Here is a 19,625-nt window from a genome sequence, read left to right on the forward strand (position 1 = left end):
AAGCAGTGTAATTTAGTTATGGTCTACTGGTAGTAGTAAAATATTTCTATTTTGAGTAGATCATGTTGATGGCTAGAATATTTTTTAAAAGTGTTTTCTTCTTTAACTACCTTGTACCTCTATGAATTGGCTTAAGGGATTATAGATTATCTTGCCACTGCGCTCTACATTTAAAGCCATGCTTCCCAACATTCTACACGTGTAAATTCTCAATTTCTTCTCTGTAGTGCAAGTATAAACTGCTTTATGTCAACACAGGTATCCTGAGGATCGTGATTTTGGAAAACATGGACACACATCAAAAAGATCTAAAGACATGGTGAAGTTCGAAAACAGAGAGCCTGCCAGAACCCCAAAGTGGAAGCCCAAACATTCTCTTCCATTTCACCAAGACAAGACAGATCAATGGAACTTTGGACTCCAAACTCACCGATATTCTGGGAAGGAATACCCAGAGACCAGTTCATCAACCAAAGTATCTTATGACTATCGACACAAACATCATAAGCCCTCAGATGACCACCAGGACTTTTCTGATGGAAGAACTCTGAAGTACTTGAAAGAAGACGTTAGAAAATACAGTTCTCAAAAAGGCTCTGTAAATAGAGAGTCAGACTGTTTAAATGCTGGAAGAGGGAGAGAGAATGAAGATAAACAAGTCAAAGAACCTCTTAAGCCATCTAAGAAAGGACACATTTCCAGTAGTCATTCAAGTAAAAGTGAAATGGATTTGAAGTCTTATAATGACAAACAGAAGAAAAAAACAAGGAAAGATGAAGATTGCAGAAAAGAAAGCAACTTTTCTGGTAGCCATCCTGATACAAGTAAACTTTTTGATGAGAAACCGTCATCTGTTAATTTTAAGAAGCAATTGCTTACAGTTAAATTAAATGTGAAGACAACTGTAGACACATCCAGGTATTATCTTTATCTTTGTTTTTTTCTTATGGTATTTAATGTTTCTGCCCCCTTTATTTTATTTAGTTTTGAAAATAAAATTTGTTGTGTTGTTTATAGAGTCCATTGAGGGATAGAAATTACCTGAATTTCATATCTTATAATGAGGATGAATTGTGCAGTTAGTAATAGGACTCATGTCTACTTGTTTGCACAGCCTATATTCAGATGAGTCTTGAGTACAGGGCGTTCTGTGGAGTCAGCTGTTTCTCTTCATGAACCCCTGCATTTACTTTTTGTGCTGGTTCTGAGTATTGAACTCAAAGTCTGGGCATTGTCCCTTGGCTTTTTTGCTCAGGGCTGGCACGCTACCACACATCTACTTTTGTTTTTTGCTTGTAAATTAGTGATAAGAATCGCATGGACTTTTCTACCAGGTCTGGCTTTGAACCATGATCCTCCAATATCACCCTCTTGAGTAACTAAGATTACAAGTGTGAGCTACTGGCACACACATGAATTTTTATGCTGCCAGATTTTCCTTATATAGGGATAGGCTAGGTACACTTCAGGTCTTATTCCTTGCAGATTCTCAGTGCTTGCCTTCCCTGTTATCTGACACTCATAAGATTTTTAGCAGGTCCTAATTTTATAGAGGACAATGAGATCCTAAGAAATGAAGTGACTTGGCTATGTCACTGGCCAGATCTTATTCTTTCTTCTTGTCATCTTCTTTTTTCATCTTCTTCCCCCAACTCCATCCTCCCCTACTTGGTCTCCCCCACCTCCTCCTCCTGACTACTGTTGTAATTTATAGTTTCCTAAGCAAACTTAAATGCTTTGTTCTGTTATAAATATTATCTTCCTTTATGGATTCTGATATAATGAGGTACTGCCTTTGGCCATGTCAGCTAAATCTTTTCATTAGCTTAATGCACTACTAGTATGTGAATGAAAATGAAAATAATTTGGTGCACCCATATATCCACGCTTGACTCCTATTTGTCTTTGAATCAAAGCCATGAAATAAAACCAAAAGATTGATGGGAGTGTATGTGGGGGTGGATATGCTCAGGATCCTTTTTTTAAAAATAATTTTTTAGCATACCTTATCATCATACAAGAGGCGTTTCATTGTGACATTTCCATACATGTGTATAATATATTCTAATTAAACTCACCCCCTGTGTCACTTTCTCTTTCACTCCTCCCTTCTTGAGAGAATTTCAACAGGTGTTATTGTTCTATTTTCATATATATAAGTAAACAACTCAGGCATATCCATCCTCATTCACCCTCTCTGTTTTTTTAATGTTCATTATTTGTGCAAAGGGGTTTCATCATGGTATTTTAGATGTGCATATATATATTATATATAACATGTTATATATATATATATATATATACATACATAGAGAGAGAGAGAGAGAGAGAGAGAGAGAGAGAGAGAGAGAGAGAGAGAGAGAAAGAGTGCTGATCCTAGGGCTCAAACTCATGGCCTGGATGCTGTCCCTGAGCTATTTGCTCAAGGCTAGCACACTACCACTTTAGCCACAGCTCCTCTTCCAGCAGTTTTGGTGCTTAATTGGGGATAAGAGTCTCACAGGCTTTCCTGCCTGGGATGGTTTTGAACCAGGCTGGTTTTGATCCTCAGATCTCAGCTTTCTGAGTAGCTAGGATTACAGGTGTGAGCCACTGGTTCCTGAGTGCATATATTTTAATAAGAACAACCCTCTCTATTGATTCCTTCCCTGCTGCCATCAATCTCTTGTTCACCAACAACTTTCATTGAGCTTCCTATGCTATCTTCATGTATATTTGCGATGTATTTTTCTGCCAGCCCTGGGGCTTGAATTTAGGGCCTGAGCACTGTCCCTGGCTTCTTTGTGCTCAAGGCTAGCACTCTACCACTTGAACCACAGCACCACTTCCGATTTTTTCTGTTTATGTGGTGCTAAGGAATTGAACCCAGGGCTTCATGCATGCTAGGCAAGCACTCTATCACTAATCCACATTCTCTGCCCCTGCAATATATTTTGATAGTATTCACCCTCTACCTTTTTTTTTCCTTTTTGGTCATGAGGCTTGAACTCTGGCCCTGAGCTCTTCAGCTCAAAGCTAGCACGCTACCACCTGAGCCACAGTGCCACTTCCAATTTTCTGGTGGTTAATTGGAGATAAGACTCTCACAGATTTTCCTGCATGGGCTAGCTTTGAACTGAGATCCTCAGATCTCAGCCTCCTGAGTAGCTAGGGTTACAGGTGTGAGCCACTGGTGCCTAGTCACCCTCTCTTTTATTTTTTTAATGTCGTTCCTGGGACATGAACTCAGGGCCTTGAGCTCTTGATCAGCGCTTTTGCCACAATTGACACTCTCCCACTTGAGCCATATCTCCACATCTGGCTGTTTGCTAGTAAATTGGAGATATGTGTCTCATGGATTTGTCTTCTCAGGCTAGCTTCAAACTGCAAATTTGTATCTCAGCCTCCTGACTAGCTGGATGATAAGTATGAATTACTGGTACCTAGCTCACTCTCTTCCTTATTCCCTCTCTCATACCTTCATCCTTCTAAATAGTTTTGTATCTAGAGTCCTCTGTGTGTGTGTGTGTGTGTGTGTGTGTGTGTGTGTGTGTGTGTGTACATATGTATGCCTATGTCCATGAATATGCATGTCTTTTACGTCCGGCTTCCACAAATGAGTGAAAACATGATATTTGTCTTCTTGCCTGTCTTGCTCAATGTGTGATGTTCTCCAATTCCATTCGTTTTCCTGCAAATGACAATATGTTATTTTTCTTTATGATTGTGTAATATTCCATAGTAGATACGTACCATATATTTTTTATCTGTCCATTGTTGGGTACAAGATCCTTTTTTAAAACAAATATTTTTTCTCTTCTTAGATCAGTACTCCTTCATACTGTCCTTTCTTGCATTACACTTACAGAAAATACTTTTAAACATTCATGAGTGTATTTATATGTACTGAAAAGGGCTTAGTAAATTGTAGTACTTTTACAGAATATTGGTAATGCCAATTTTGAAAGATTTTAGTTAATAGATTTCACTTAAGATACTCTACAGTTAATTTTATAATTTGATAGGAGAAATGGAAATTTGATGATGTGTCACAAAAATGAGTTTTTCCCAAATGGACTTTTGTTTTGAATTTCTAAGTTACAATTTGGGGAAATGTCACGCTCTCACTGGGGTTTGAGTGCATATGTGAAGGGATGTCTGAGCAGAGCTTGCAGGATGCCTTGTGTACTGGCTGCAGTCCTCCTTATCCCAAGACCTGAGAGCAAATAACTGAACAAATATATGTATCTTTTCAACTTGTTCAAGTATCATAGTCAACAAGTCTTTCTCTCTGATTATAACTATTTATTGATGAATGAGTTGCAGAAGACTTAATTACGTATGAATGATGAAGCATCTATAAAACAAAAGTAGTTGATAACCTCAGTAGAAATGTATTTTCCACTACTAACGAAAATTAGAATTTTCTTTGCTAGAAAAGATTAAATAATCATGGAGTACAGAGAGAAATGTACTTGTTTATTTAAAGAGTTTATCCACTTTTTTTTGAAAGATGAAGATGGTTAACTTTTCGCATTGGTTTGCTTATCTCTGCTCAAATGTTGATGTTTGTTTTTCTAGTTATTAGTATGGTTGAAAACAGAGTTATTTGGTGACTGTTTTGGGGTCTGATTTGTATCTATAACAGCAGTAGGTAGACACTTGAATGTTCACTGCATAGACAGTGCTTCTGTCTACAAAGACTTTTTTCTAGTGACTGTCAGAAACTTCGTTATTGAAGGTAGAAAGTACATATGAGTCATAATTATATATGTTTCAGAATATGAGTTAGAGAATCACAGTATGAAAATTTCTACTAACGTTGTTATATAAAACATGAACTGCTGTACACATCTATAAGCCTTGAGGTAGATGCTGATACAAGACACCTAGGATGAGAAGCACTGGCTATGAGAATTTATGGTGACTGAGCATGTCAGCCACATCTGCCTCAGCCCTTTGTGGCCATTTAAGGAGATACAAATAAGACCTCCCTGAAGGAGGAAAAAGATCTCCCTACTGCCGTTAAGGCTTTCTCCATTCTCAGAGGAGATGAGGTGGTGATGTACCTCAGAGGACATCGGAGTCTTAAGGAAATGGATGCTTCAAAGTTGAGAACTGTGGAAACCCATAACTAGGATTAAAGGAAGGTATCTTATTTATGAGTTCACCTTTGGTGGGCACTGTTCAGCTAGAGAGGAAATAATAAGTGAAGATATTTTTTATATCAACGACCTAAACAACTACTTTGCTGTCATGTAAGAATAAAAACTAACACATTCCCACCCCCCTAATATTTATCATTGTAGGTGAGGATGGTAGGTATGTGCTATTATACTTAGATGTTTTTGTTCAATTTTTTTGCTAACTTTTTTCCAGGGCTGGTCTTGAACCTTGATCTTCCTAATTTCCAGCTCCTGAGTAGTTGAGATTACAGGCATAAGTCCTTGTGCCTGGCTATATGTCTGTTTTGTTTTTTTTTTCTTTTGGCCAGTCCTGGGCCTTGGACTCAGGGCCTGAGCACTGTCCCTGGCCTCTTCTTGCTCAAGGCTAGCACTCTGCCACTTGAGCCACAGCGCCCCCTCTGGCCGTTTTCCATATATGTGGTGCTGGGGAATCTAACTGAGAGCTTCATGTGTAGGAGGCAAGTACTCTTGCCACTAGGCCATACTCCCAGCCCTATATGTCTGTGTTTTGACTGTGACCTGTCACATAAGGAATTTTCTGTTTGTTGATATCATGTTAGCATTCAAAAATTGTTCAAGATTTTTTTCTTATTAGAGATACCCAATCTGTATTAGCTAATAGGAGAGGACAAGCGCCTCAGTTTTCTTTTACTCTTAAAAGTTTTAATTGTTATTATAAAGGTGATGAACAGAGGAGTTGTAGTTATATAAGTCAGGCAATGAGTACATTTCTTTTTGGACAATGACAGCCCTTCCCTAAGCAGTTCAGGTTTTTTTTTTTTTTGGTCATGAGGCTTGAACTCGGCCTGGGTGCTGTCCCTGAGCTCTTCAGCTCAAGGCTAGGGCTTTACCATTTAAGCCACAGCGCCACTTCCGGTTTTCTGGTGGTTAATTGGAGATAAGAATCTCACAGACTTTCCTACCTCTGCTGGCTTTGAACCATGATCCTCAGATTTCAGCTCCTGAGCAACTAGGATTACAGCAACTCAGTTTTGACTTCCAAAGGGTTACTGTCTCTAAGGTAGATTGGATGGGTGGTTGGATTGATAATGTCTATTGAAAGACTTTTTATTGTCAAGGTGATGTACCAAGGGGTTACAGTTACATACATAAGGTAGTGAGTACATTTATTGGCAAACTTGTTACCTCCTCCAAAACTTTTATTAAAAAGGTAATGAGAGCTGGGTGCTGGTTTCTCATGCCTGTAATCCTAGGCTGAGATCTGAGCATCACGGTTTGAAGCCAGCCTAGGCAGGAAAGCCTGAGACTCTTATCTCCAATAAACTACTCAGAAAAAGCCAGAAGTGGCGCTGTGGCTCAAGTGGAAGAATGCTAGCCTTGAGCAAAAGAGTGCAGGGACAGAGCCCAGGCCTTGAGTTCAAACCACACAACTGACCAAAAAAAGTAAATGAGATACTGAGTTAGGGGAGTAGCTGTCTCCATAACCCTTTCTCTTCTCAACTGTAAAATAGCCACATGCATCCTTAGGAAGACAAACAAATAATTGAGGAAATACTTTATTAATTGTAGGATGTTATACAAAATATTAGTTACTAGTTATTTTGTATGTGCTATGTGGCTTTTGTTGCATAAGATTAACCAGGGTAGGAAAATCTGCTGTGTGTGTGTGTGTGTGTGTGTGTGTGTGTGTGTGTGTGTGTGTGTGTGTGTGTGTGTGTACTGGGGCTTGAATTCAGGGGCTGGGTGCTGTCCCTTCTCGTTATCACTCAAGGCTGGTGCTTTACCACCTGAGCCACAGCTCTAACTAGTTTTTGCTAGAAAATTGGAGATAAGAGCCTTTTGGACTTTACAACTTGGGCTGGTTATGAACCATGATTTTCAGATGTCATCCTCTTGAGTAGCTAGCATTACAGGCATGATCCACTAGCGCCTTGCTGATTGGTTGGGGATTTTTTTTTTTTTTGGCCAGTCCTAGGCCTTGGACTCATGGCCTGAGCACTGTCCCTGACTTCTTTTTGCTCAAGGCTAGCACTCTACCACTTGAGCCACAGCGCCACTTCTGGCCGTTTTCTATATATGTGGTGCTGGGGAATCGAGCCCATGGCTTCATGTATATAAGGCAAGCACTCTTGCCACTAGGCCATATTCCCAGCCCCTGTTGGGGATTTTTTTGTATGTATGTATGTATGTATGTATGTATGTATGTATTTGTCATGGAGCTTGAACTCAGGGCTTGGGTGCTGTCTCTGAACCTCTTAGATCTGCTCAAGGCTAATGCTCTACCACTTGAGCTACAGCACTCTGGTTTTTGAGTGGTTAATGGGAAATAAAGAGTCTTTTGGGGCGTTTTCTGCTGGGCTGGCTTCACACTGTGATCCTCAGATCTCAACCTCCTGAGTAGCTAGGATTACAGCATGAGCCACCAGCACCTCTTCTTTTTTTTTCTGTCTGTCTTAGGGCTTGAAAAGTCTTGGGGCTTTTCTGTCTCTCAGGGCCTGGGCGCTGTCCTTGAGCTTCTTTTGCTCAAGGCTAGCACTCTACCACTTGAGTCACAGTGCCACTTCTGGCTTTTTCTATTTATGTGGTACTGAGGAATGGAACCCAAGCCTTCATGTACACTGTGCAATAAGCCACATTTCCAGCCCTGTATTTTTCCTTTTAAATTTCCTTTTTATGTTACCAGTTCTGTGGCCCTAGGCTTGAACTCAGGTCCTACTGCTGTTGCTTAGTTTTTCTTTTAAGGATGGCACTGCACCACTTAAGCCACGACTCCATCTCTGGCATTTTGCTGGCTAATTGGTAATTACAGTCCAGATTTGTCCACCCAGGCTGGCTTTGAACTATGAGTCTCAGAACTCAGCCTTCTGAGTAGCTAGGATTACAGATGTGAGCCACCAGTTCCTGGTCATTTTTTTCTTGGTGAGTCTTAGATATATACAGTAGCAAATTATAGTCTAATATCACTTTTTATGTTTTCTTAGTTATGTCCAACATTCAGGGAGAGCATCGGTGAAAATGTCCTCAGAGAAGAGAATAGGAAAAATGAGGAGAGAGAACAAAAGAATTGAAAAGATTTATTGATACCAATACTAGGAATAGTATTACAATTCATGTTTAGGCTATATTTTAATTTTATTGTTGGTTTTTTTTTTTTTTCCAGACCTGGGCCTTGGACTCGGGGCCTGAGCACTGTCCCTGGCTTCTTTTTGCTCAAGGTTAGCACTCTGCCATTTGAGCCACAGCACCACTTCTGGCCTTTCCTATATATGTGGTGCTGGGGAATCGAACCCAAGGCCTCATGTGTACAAGGCGAGCACTCTTGCCACTAGGCCATATCCCCAACTCCTATATTTTAATTTTAAAAACTGTCCAAAATGCATTTCAAATAAGAACATTTAGTCTTTTCAACTCAACTACTTGTTTTGGGGGGTTTCCTAAAATCATTAACTTGTTAAAGCACCTTGTAGGAAATAATGAAAAGGAAAGTATAAACAGAGGCTTAGATTTACAAATGTAAATGCATAGAACAATTGTTCACTTTCAAGTCTTAAGAGGGTTTCTCTTATAGCAGAAATACCTTTTAAGATTATTTTTGGCAGTACAGGGTTTTGAATGCACTCACCTTGCTTGGTTGACTGTTGCTTAACCACTTTAGCCATATCTCCAGCCCTGGTTTTTGCTGGTTGTTATGGAGATAGTCTCAAGGACTATTTTCCCCTCTACTTTCTTCAAACCATGGTCCTTTGGCACTTGACCTCCTCAGTAGCTAGGATTACAGGCATGGATAACTAGTGCCCAACATTAGTTTTAAGATTTTTAATTAAAGTTGTTATAGTGAGGCAACAGCAAGATACGTTTTAGCTTATGGTAAATGTAAACACTAAAATCTCAGAAATTAAATATAACTTCAAAGTAAACTACAGCATCCTATGAATTGAGGTTTGAGCATGGAATTAGGACAAGAGTCATGCCAGTGATATTACGTGTGTGTGTGTGTGTGTGTGTGTGTGTGTGTGTGTGTGTGTGTGTGTGTTCAAGCACATACCAGTACTGGGACTTCAACTCAGGGCAAGGACATTTTTCCTTAGCTATTTTGTTCAAGACTGGTGCTCTACCACGTGTGCTACAGCTCCACTTCCAGCTTTTTGCTCGTTAATTGGAGATAAGAATCTCACAGATTTTTCTGCCTGGGCTGACTTCGATTCAGAATCCTCAGATCTAGCCTCCTGAATAGCTAGGATTACAGGTGTGAGCTCCTAGTGCCCAGCTACAAGTAAGTTTTAATAATTTTTTTGCCAGTCCTGGGGCTTGACCTCAGGGCCTGAGCACTGTCCCTGGATTCTTTTTTTTTTGCTCAAGGCTAGCACTCTGCCACCTGAGCCACAGCACCATTTCCAGCCTTTTCTGTATATGTGGTGCTGAGGAATCGAACCCAGGGCTTCATTTATATGAGGCAAGCACTTTACCACTAGGCCATATTCCCAGCCCAAGTTTTAATAATTGTTTGAGTGAAAAATTTGGAACCTTTATTAAATGACTTCTCCCTGTGGAGAAATTATTTTTTTCATAGTTCTACTTAGATATGTTTTCTGGCGCAGTGCCTCAAGCTTGTACCCCTGGCTGCTTGGGAAAAGGATATGAGGGGGGAGTGTGTGGTTTGAGTCCAGTCCAGGCTTAAAAGTTCATGAGAGATTTCATTTCAATGAAGAATAGCCAGGTGTAGTGGCATGTGCTTATAATCCTTATTACGAGAGAAAAATAAATAAGTAAAGCAAGAACATATCTTGAAAATGACCAGTAGAATAGGGGATTAGAAGTATGGCCACAGGGTACAGTGCCTGCCAGTAAGCATGAGGCCCAGTATTGCAAAAAAATTACTGTTGTCCTATAAATTGTTTTAAAATTAGCTGTCTTTTTTCCCTATGGAGCAAGCTTTTTGTACCATCCAACCTCTTTGAAAACAGAGTACTTGTCCTGATTTATTGGCTAAATCTCTCCTCTCTTTCTTGTATTATTAAAAGGAATCAACACCCTTTTCTCTTAAAAAGACAAAACCAGAGAATATTTATAATTCTTTGTTAGTAGTGGTTGGTAGGGGGTGTTCTTGCTTTTTTTTTTTTTTTACCAGTAAATGTCTCTTAAGCTAGTCATCAGATACACAGTGGGAAGCTTGCAGCAAATCAGGAGGAAAGAAAAGAAATAGTCCTTCTAAAGAAAGCCCTAATCTAGAAACAACAGCAGAATCCATGTTTCTGCTTTGGCAGGGTGAACAGAGAGTACACAAACTCAGATGGAAACCTTTGCTCTGATAAGTTATAAAAAGGCTTATAAGCCAGGTGCTAATGGTTCATTTTTCTAATCCTAGCTACTCAGGAGGCTGAGATCTGAGAATCATGGATTAAAGCCAGCCAGGGAAGACACATCGTCAGACTCTTATCTCTAACCACCAAAAAACTGAAAGTGGAGCTGTGGCTCAAGTGGTAAATTACCAGCCTTGAGTGAAAAAGCTATGGGACATTGCCTAGCCCCTGAGTTCAGGCCCCAATACTAGCACAAAAAAGGAACAACCATTTTGTTAGGAGTTACATTTTAATTTTAATTTTTTCCTTTAGTTTTTAAATTGTTATTATAAAGGTGATGTACAGCGTGCTTATAATTTCATAAGTCAAGTAATGAGTATTTTTTTTGGACAACGTCACTCCTTCCTCTCTTTCCCCATTTTTACTTCCTGTTCCCACCTACAAGTTGTATAGTTCAGCATAGTGTCTAGTGAGCACCACTGCTGCATTTAATATTTTAATGTATTTATTTTAATTTGCATATGTTAGTTATACAAAGGAGTTTTGCCTTGTTCTGGAGGTTAGAGTTAATTTTTAAAAGAATAACTGTAAGCCCACCAGTACCCCGGAACAATTTTAGATTTATGAGTGACTGAAATTAGCAACTGTGCATGAATGCACCTGTTCCCTAAAACATAGATATCCAGTTGCTTTTTGTTGCACAGTTGCATAACACTCCAGTGCTGCTGCTTTTATTGAAAACATACTTTGGGGCTCTATTTTCAGTTTGTTTTCAGAGCCTGGAATGTACTCATGAGAACTCCAGTAATTATAAATCTATTATTCTTAGACAATAAGCTTGATTTTTTGGGGGGGAGGGGAAGCCAAAAGGAATTTAGACTCAAATACAGAAAAATAAGATGGATGCAAAGTGATTAGTACCATACTGGGTCCAAGTGAGATATAAATATAAAATAATGAGACATTTCCTTCTGTAGTGTATAAATTGCCTAAATGGAGAATTTCAGAGTAGTTTTAGGGAAATAGCAGTAGTCTTAGAATAAGGTATAGTTTTCCATTATTAAATATGAAAGACTAATATTCATTTGAGTATTCAATCTTTGGTATGTAAAAAAAGACAACCAAGACATCTGTGTGTCAAATCTTTTGCAGCTTTCCCATAGGGCTACTGTAACAATAAATGAAGTAATACTGGTTAGCTCCTATGTTTGGAGTTTGCTAAATCCTCAATAATTGTTAACTGTATTTCATAATCCTTCCTTTATAACTTTTAACAAAAGTGATACTCAATGGCATTAAAGTAGTAAAATACCAGAAATAAAGGTGTAGCATTTCTTTTTTTTTCCTCTAAGGATACATTCAGGGTGAGCACTGTAATTGATGTTAATGATCACAGTTTTGACAATGACTAAGTTCTAAGTTTAGTGAGTATTTGTAGTCAAATTAATTTCTTTCTTTTTTTTTTACCAGTCCTGGGCCTTAGACTCAGGTCCTGAGTACTGTCCCTGGCTTCTTTTTGTTCAAGGCTAGCACTCTGCCACTTGAGCCACAGTGCCACTTCTGGCAGTTTTCTGTATATGTGGTGCTGGGGAATCGAACCCGGGGCTTCATGTATTAGAGGCAAGCACTCTTGCCACTAGGCCATATCCCCAGCCCTCAAATTAATTTCTTTACAGTGTTCAGTTCCAACAAATTCTTCTAAGTTACTTATTACTGATAGAGGCATAAAGATTTTGATAATCAGAGCAGTTCTTATGTTTGATATCAGTTTTTAAAATTTGGTAGTATTTCAGCATAGTAAAATCTTGCTACATTTTTTTCCCTGGATCAGTTGTGGGGCTTGAACTCTGTGCCTGGCCACTGCCCTTGAGCACTTCAGTTCAAGGCTAGTGCTCTAACACTTGAGCCACAGTGCCACTTCCAACTTTCTGTTGGTTAATTGGAGGTAAGAGTCTCACGGACTTTCCTGCCTGGGCTTCCTTTGAACCATAATCCTCAGATCTCAGCCCCCTGAGTCATTAGGATTACAGGAATGAGCTACCAGCACCCGGCTCTTGCTAGAGTTTTTAAAAATGTTTTTGCCAATAGAAGAAAAAAATCTAATGGTTATTTTTGCATATTAAATGTCTTTAGTGCCTTGCATTTTTAGAGATAAAAATTCTTCAGCTGGGAACCTGTGACTCATGCCTTATAATCTTAGCTACACTGGAGACTGAGATCTGAGGATTGTGGTTCGAAGCCAGACTGGGAAGAAAAGTCCATGAGACTGTTATCTCCAATCACCTATCAAGAAGCCAGAAGTAGAGTTCTGGCTCCAGCAGTAGAGCTGTAGCCTTGTGCAAAAAAACCCTAAAAAACATAGGGCCAGTACATTCCCAGGCTGAGTTCAAGCCCCAGGACCAGCACAAAAAAATTCACTATGAATTTTGAGGCTTTTATTAGTAAAGTGGCGAATAGTTACTAAATCTGATTTAAAAAGAACTCAGCACTGTGTATCTGTAGTTATTTTTCCTACTTGTTACTTGCATGTTTTATAGCATATGACATAGTGCCTAAAGAGGTACATTTTTATTTAGTTATCTTTGTTTTTAATAAATTTTTCCATAGACAAATAGTTTATAACATTTTCTAATTATTCTAGGATTGCTTCTAGCCTTTCTACAGAGAGACAGATGTCATATGATTTGGTTGCTGTTGGTAGAAAAAATGAGGACTTTCATCCAGTTTTTGAACATCTTGACTCATCTCAGAATACTGACAACAAAGCTACAGAAGAATTTGCTCAGGAAATCATAGCAATAATCCATCAAGTTAAAGGTTGGTATATTTTACATATATGTTAGAGATAACAGAGAAATAATGTATTGGCTGGTTTTTTTGGCAGTACTGAAGCTTAAACTGAGGGCTTTACTTTTGCTAGGCTCTTCTTGAGCCATGGCCCTAACCTTTGCCATAGTGATTTTTCAGACATAATCTTCCTCTTTTTGCCCGGGGCCAGCTCTGGACTGTGATCCTCCTATCTTGATCTCCCATCTAGCTGGGATTATAGGCTTGAGCCACTGTGTCCAGCCTACCTACTGACTTTTCATGATATAGGTAAATAACCATGATACAGTTTAATAATTATTATTTCATTGCAAACAGATAATGAAATAGGTAAATCTGTTGGAGGAAATCAAAAGTCTTGTTCTTTAGTTATATTTTCAGTACCTTTGTGCATCAGCTGCTATTAGAATAGAAATCATAAGCCAGAAAAGAACTTGCTGCAAAAGACAGTGAGAGAAGTGAGAAGCATTAATTTATAGCCTAACAAGGAAGAAGCAATAAAATAGATATGAAACCCAAACAGTTTGGAAATGTAGGTTATTTTGTGATATTCTTTTTTATTGTTATTTTAAAGGTGATATACAGAGGGGTTACAGTTACATAGGTCGGGTAAAGAGTACTTTTCTTTTTGGACAATGTCACTACTTCCCTCACTCTCTCCTGGTTTTTCCCAACCATCCCTTCTGTGATATTCTTCAAGCTCCCTAAGGGCATTCCTTGGGACTATGTGCAGTAAGGAGGTTGCTAAGTGATCAATGAAAGATTCCAGTTTCCTTTGGCATACTTTATGACATAGAGAGTTACATAATAATACACAAAGTGCGCATTGGTTTTGCTTTAGGCAAGTTTCCCATTAATTGGAGGATTCAGTGATGTACAACAACTTTGCCCAGTAATACTGAAAAAATAAGGTAATTTTGGATATTATAGGCTATAGGTATTGAAGAATTTCAGATTTTTATTTTATACTTTTTTGTGCTGGTAAGAATGCTTTTGTATCATCTGATGGCTGAAGTATATTCTCTCTATCCTATTACAAGCCTGTAACCGCTAATTTGAAAATGTCTACGTGAAGGCAGAGATAGGTGGATCACAGTTTGAGACTAGCCCAGACAAAAAAATTGACAAGACTTTGTATCAGAGAGAAAGCTAGAATTCTAGGGTAAGATGGCTTATATCTGTAATGCCAGAAATTCAGGAAATGAAAATTTGGAGGATGATAATTTGAGGTCAGCTTGGAAAAATAATAAAATATATATATATGAACCAGGCATTGGTGTCTTACAACTAGCTACTCAGGAGGCTGAGATCTGAGGATCTGAGTTTGAAGCCAGCCTGAACAGGAAGGTCCATGAAACTCTTATTTCCAATTAACCACCAAAATAATTATGGAGCCGGGCGCCGGTGGCTCATGCCTACAATCCTAGCTACTCAGGAGTCTGAGATCTGAGGATCACAGTTCGAAGCCAGCCTGGGCAGGCAGGAAAGTCCTCAGAAAAAGCCAGAAGTGGTGCTGTGGCTCAAATGGTAGAATGCTACCCTGAGCACAGAGAAGCTCAGGGACATAGCCCTGGTCCTGAATTCACGTCCCAGGACCAGAAAAAAGTAATGCTAATAATACTGGAAGTGAAGCTGTGGCTCAAGTGGTTGAGAGCCAGTCTTGAGCAAAAGGACCAAGGGACAGTGCCTAGGCCCTGAGTTTAAGCCCCAGTACTGGCACCGAAAAAAAAAAGTATAGTGAAACCCTATCTCAGCCAATAAGCCGAGTATGGTGATTCATGGGGAGAGGAATGTGGCTCACATGGTAGAGTGCTTGCCTAGCAAGTGTAAAGAGTTCAGACTTTGACACCACCGAGAAAAAAATGTCCTCATGAACTCCATTTAACCTTAAAGTAAAATGGCATTGGAATGACTTCTGTGATATGTAAACATAACATGTAGTATTTGTTAAGAATTGTTTTGGTGCCTCAGGGTTATTTTTTAACTCTTGTAGGGTTTAGAAAAACACATGAACACTACAAATTAGTTTACAGAGTAAGTTTAGTCCCATATATTTTCAGGAGAATACGAATTGGATGTCTATTTTATTGTCCCTTCATGTGCTTATGTTCAGTCTTTTGAGTGGAATCAGTTATACATTGAGATAAAACTATTTGTTTCATTTTTCAGCAAATTATTTCCCAATGCCTGACATTACTCTACATGAGCGTTTCTCAAAAATTCGAAACACACATGAAGCAGATGTAAATGAAATTAAATTGAATTCAGATCCAGAAATTCACAGGTAATGATTGATATGTTCCCACTTAGCTCACAGAAATAAGCCTTACAACAGGTTTGGAAAGGTGCTGCTTCTGAGCTTGCTCACCTTGGCTTGCTATAATCTCTAGGAATGAATTTTCTACATAACAAAGGGACCAACCCAAACAACAAACTGGGCCAGTGCATTTCAATGAAATAGGTTCCATTGAAGCCACTGACTAACATTGCTTAAAAATATATGACTTTGAAAATATCTACATAACTTTGATTCTGTGTCATGAGTAGTTGACTATTGAAGTTATCACTGGAAGAATGAAAGGCAATTGTTAAGCCATTGAAAACATGAGCTGCTTCATGTAGTCACAGATGACTGTTCTGAGGGCAGCAGGATGAAAACATATCTTCTGCTTGCACTTGTCTAGCAGATGGTGTGCCCTGTCTTGTGAGTTGAGTTGGATCAATGTTAGAGTGTAATATATCAGCAGAATAAAGTTTGAGGTTACAGAGAGTAGTGATTTGAAAACCACTGAAACTTCCTTGTAGTATGATTTACAGAATATGTATATCTTGAGAGACTGCCATATGGTTGAAGAAACACATAAACATACCTGCTTTATTTCAAATCCTTTTCTGTAGTAGTGGAATGAAAATATAAGTACATAATTATTTAATTACAACATGCCTTTATTATTTTAGGAGAATAGATATGTCTTTGGCTGATCTTCAAAGTAAGCAAATTATGGTATATGAACCAGAGAAGGTAAGTGAATGTGATTTTTAATGAAAGATTATCTTCTTGTTGGTATACTTTAACTAAGAGGAGTTAAAGTACATGCGGGAGGTTTGAGACCCAGGAACTTGACATTTGAAAAGGTCTCTAAGTGATTTTGATTATTGTCTAGGTGACAGAATCCAAAAGCATTACCAAAGATGGACAGTCCCTAAGGATAACAACTTTATAAATTCAATACAAAAACTGCAGCACTTAACATTCATTCCAAAACTCCACAAAGTGAAGCTTGTGGAAGTATGTTTGTCCTTGTTTTTCCAAAGCAGACATGTGGAATATATTTTTAAATTACACGTGAAATGAATAAAAAATAATTACATTTCCTTTGATACTGTCCTTCTGTTTACTGTTGAATGTATGAAAGATTCTGTAGAATATCTATTAGGAAAATTATGGAAAAAAACATTATCTTGTTCTTATTTTTATTTATTTATTTTTTTAAAAGTCTTTATTTTTCTATCTATTTATTTGCCAGTCTTGGGCCTTGAACTCAGGGCCTGAGTGATCACTGTCCCTGGCTTCTTTTTGCTCAAGGCCACACTCTGCCACTTGAGCCACAGTGCCACTTCGGGCCATTTCCTATATATATGGTGCTGAGGAATCAAACCCAAGGCTTCATATATACGAGGCAAGCACTCTACCACGAGGCCATATTGCCAGCCCTCTTGTTCTTTTTATTATATTACCTTCCCTACTACCATTTCTTTACTCTTTAGGAAGACTATCTTGAGTAGCCAGGGAAGAATAATTTTTTTTTTTTTTTTGGCCAGTCCTGGGCCTTGGACTCAGGGCCTGAGCACTGTCCCTGGCTTCTTCCCGCTCAAGGCTAGCACTCTGCCACTTGAGCCACACTGCCGCTTCTGGCCATTTTCTGTATATGTGGTGCTGGGGAATTGAACCTAGGGCCTCGTGTATCCGAGGCAGGCACTCTTGCCACTAGGCTATATCCCCAGCCCCAAGAATAATTTTTTTAAGTATGTCAGGTTCTAAAATAATTACTAATTTATTCATTGAGAATAAAGTGTATAAGAATAATAGGACTGATACGTATTTTTACTTAAAATAATTATATTTTACTTGTAGAAATAGGTTAGTTTATTGAACTGTATTTTCAGAAAATTTCTAAGTATCAAAGTATTGTAATTTAAGGAAATTTGAGGATTTTAAGTTTCATCTATAATTTAACTCTTTAATACAGAATAGTATTTCTCATCTGTTTTAAGCAATCTCATGTATTGCATTTTAACAGTCACTATCATAGTATAAGCACTTTGTATGCATTCTTAAATTAGCATACATTAGCTACACAAGGGTGGTTTCATTGTGACTTTTCCATGCATATATAAAATGTATTCCAGTCAGCTATCCCACAACTATCACTCCCCCTTACTCTCCATTATTCTATTTTCATATACTTTCCCCCTTTAATCCATCATAGTATTTAATCCTTTTATGTAAAGGCTCTGAATTCCTCATGACCTTTTATGATTGAGGATTTTTTAAGTCTCAATTAACTTCTTTCTTTGCTGTTTCTCTTCTTTTGTGGTCCCAGGCCATGACTCAGTACCTGATGATTTCACTCATTAGCTAATGCTCACCAACTGAGCCATGCCTCCAACACCTAACTTATTGTTTCAAAAAGTGTTTTTCATGTTGACTTTTCCATAGTATTTATTAATTTTATTGACTTTACATTTGCCATACTTAAATCAGTCTTCCCTTCTCCTTTTAACTCTTTTTATATTTAAGTTGCCTCCATTTTTATAATTTTAAACATAGGTTTTAAATATTTTCCTGTAGACAGATTTGACTGTGGGATAGAATCCAAAAAGTAAGATTTACTAATTCAGTGTTAGGAATTTTTCTGACTATTGTCAATTGTCTCTCAAAATATTTATATCAGTTTACATCATAATTAGAATGAGTACAATATAACTTATTTAGGACTTTTTTTCCATTTCCTGGAGCTCATTTTGATAAATATTATTTTATATGATCAGATGCACATACATAGGCATTGTGCCTTTGTGTTCCTTTCTTAAGAATATTTTAGGATTTTAAATTAAGATTTTTGTTAGATATGGTCTTTGTACAACTAACAGTAATGTGGCTGGTGTATCTTCTGTCAAAATTCCTCAGACTGTGGCCAAGATAATAGACCCAAATGATCTACGACATGACATTGAAAGAAGGAGGAAAGAACGGTTACAGAATGAAAATGGACACATTTTTCACATAGCCAGTGCTGCAGAGAGGTAATCAGTAGATGAAAAACCACCTTTTATCAGGGAGCTTTTGGTTTCAGCAGTATTTTCAAATTTTGTGTGATCATTTTAGTGTAGGGATTTGATCCTTTAATTTCCTTTTATATGTTTAAAATCTGTTAAAATGTTTCGTAATTATTTGATGATTATTATATGCATCTTGATTTAAGCAATGGAAATTATGGGGTAGGTGAATATTAGAACTCTTTATTTATGCCAGTCCTGGGGCTTGAACTCAGAGCCTGAGCACTGTCCCTGGTTTCTTTTTGCTCAAGGTTAACACTACCACTCGAGCCACAGTGCCACTTCCAGCTTTTTCTGCTTATGTGGTGCTGAGGATCGAACTCAGTGCTTCATGCATGCAAGGCAAGCACTCTACCGCTAAGCCATATTCCCAGCCCAAGGCTTTATAATTGTAGAGAGGAGTGTTACAGCTTGTTATTATTGGTAGAAGCTAGAACAAGTGAGTTTATGGACTATTAACTGTAGCTGATTAATACTCATCTATTCTGCCCTTTAGATTCTGGATTAGTCTTAATAGTATAACATTTGCTGTGGTTAGTAAACTTTTTCAGAATTCTGCAGTAGGTCTGTCCATGAAATAGTTAAGAGTCATACGGAATTCAGAGGAGACCTACCTAAGTTTGAATATCACCACTGTCCATATAAAAGCTATTTGAAACTGGAGCTTCAGTTGCCCATGCCTGGAATCCTAGCTACTCAGGAGGCTGAGATCTGAGGATTGTGGCTTGAAGCCAGCCCAGGCAGGAAAGTCCATGGAGTGAGCCAGGTGGTCAGTGGCTCACACCTGTTATACTAGCTACTCAGGAGGCTGAGATTTGAGGATCACAGTTTGAAGCCAGCTGGAGTATAAAAGTCCCTGTGAGACTCTTATTTCTAATTAACCACTCAAAAACCAGAAGTGGAGCTGTGGCTCAAGTGGTAGAGTGCTATCTTTGAGCATAAAGAGGCTCAGGGACAGTGCCCAAGCCCTGAGTTCAAGCTCAACAACTGACAAAAGCTGCAAGTGGGGCTGGGAATATGGCCTAGTGGCAAG

General features: G+C 38.4%; 1 protein-coding gene across 4 annotated transcripts in view; it reads left to right on the forward strand.

Annotated features, from left to right (window-relative positions):
- Positions 1 to 19,625, forward strand: part of Bclaf3 (BCLAF1 and THRAP3 family member 3) — a 47,128-nt gene that overhangs the window by 8,452 nt on the left and 19,051 nt on the right. For all 4 annotated transcript variants that reach the window (XM_048336054.1, XM_048336055.1, XM_048336056.1 and 1 more), the window contains 5 exons: positions 259 to 918; positions 13,068 to 13,243; positions 15,422 to 15,536; positions 16,211 to 16,274; positions 18,444 to 18,559. In XM_048336054.1, coding sequence (XP_048192011.1) covers positions 259 to 918; positions 13,068 to 13,243; positions 15,422 to 15,536; positions 16,211 to 16,274; positions 18,444 to 18,559 — 1,131 coding nt within the window. The remainder of the gene's footprint in view (positions 1 to 258; positions 919 to 13,067; positions 13,244 to 15,421; positions 15,537 to 16,210; positions 16,275 to 18,443; positions 18,560 to 19,625) is intronic.

The sequence above is a fragment of the Perognathus longimembris genome, chromosome 28 (assembly GCF_023159225.1).
Source record: "Perognathus longimembris pacificus isolate PPM17 chromosome 28, ASM2315922v1, whole genome shotgun sequence".
Classification (NCBI taxonomy): domain Eukaryota; kingdom Metazoa; phylum Chordata; class Mammalia; order Rodentia; family Heteromyidae; genus Perognathus; species Perognathus longimembris.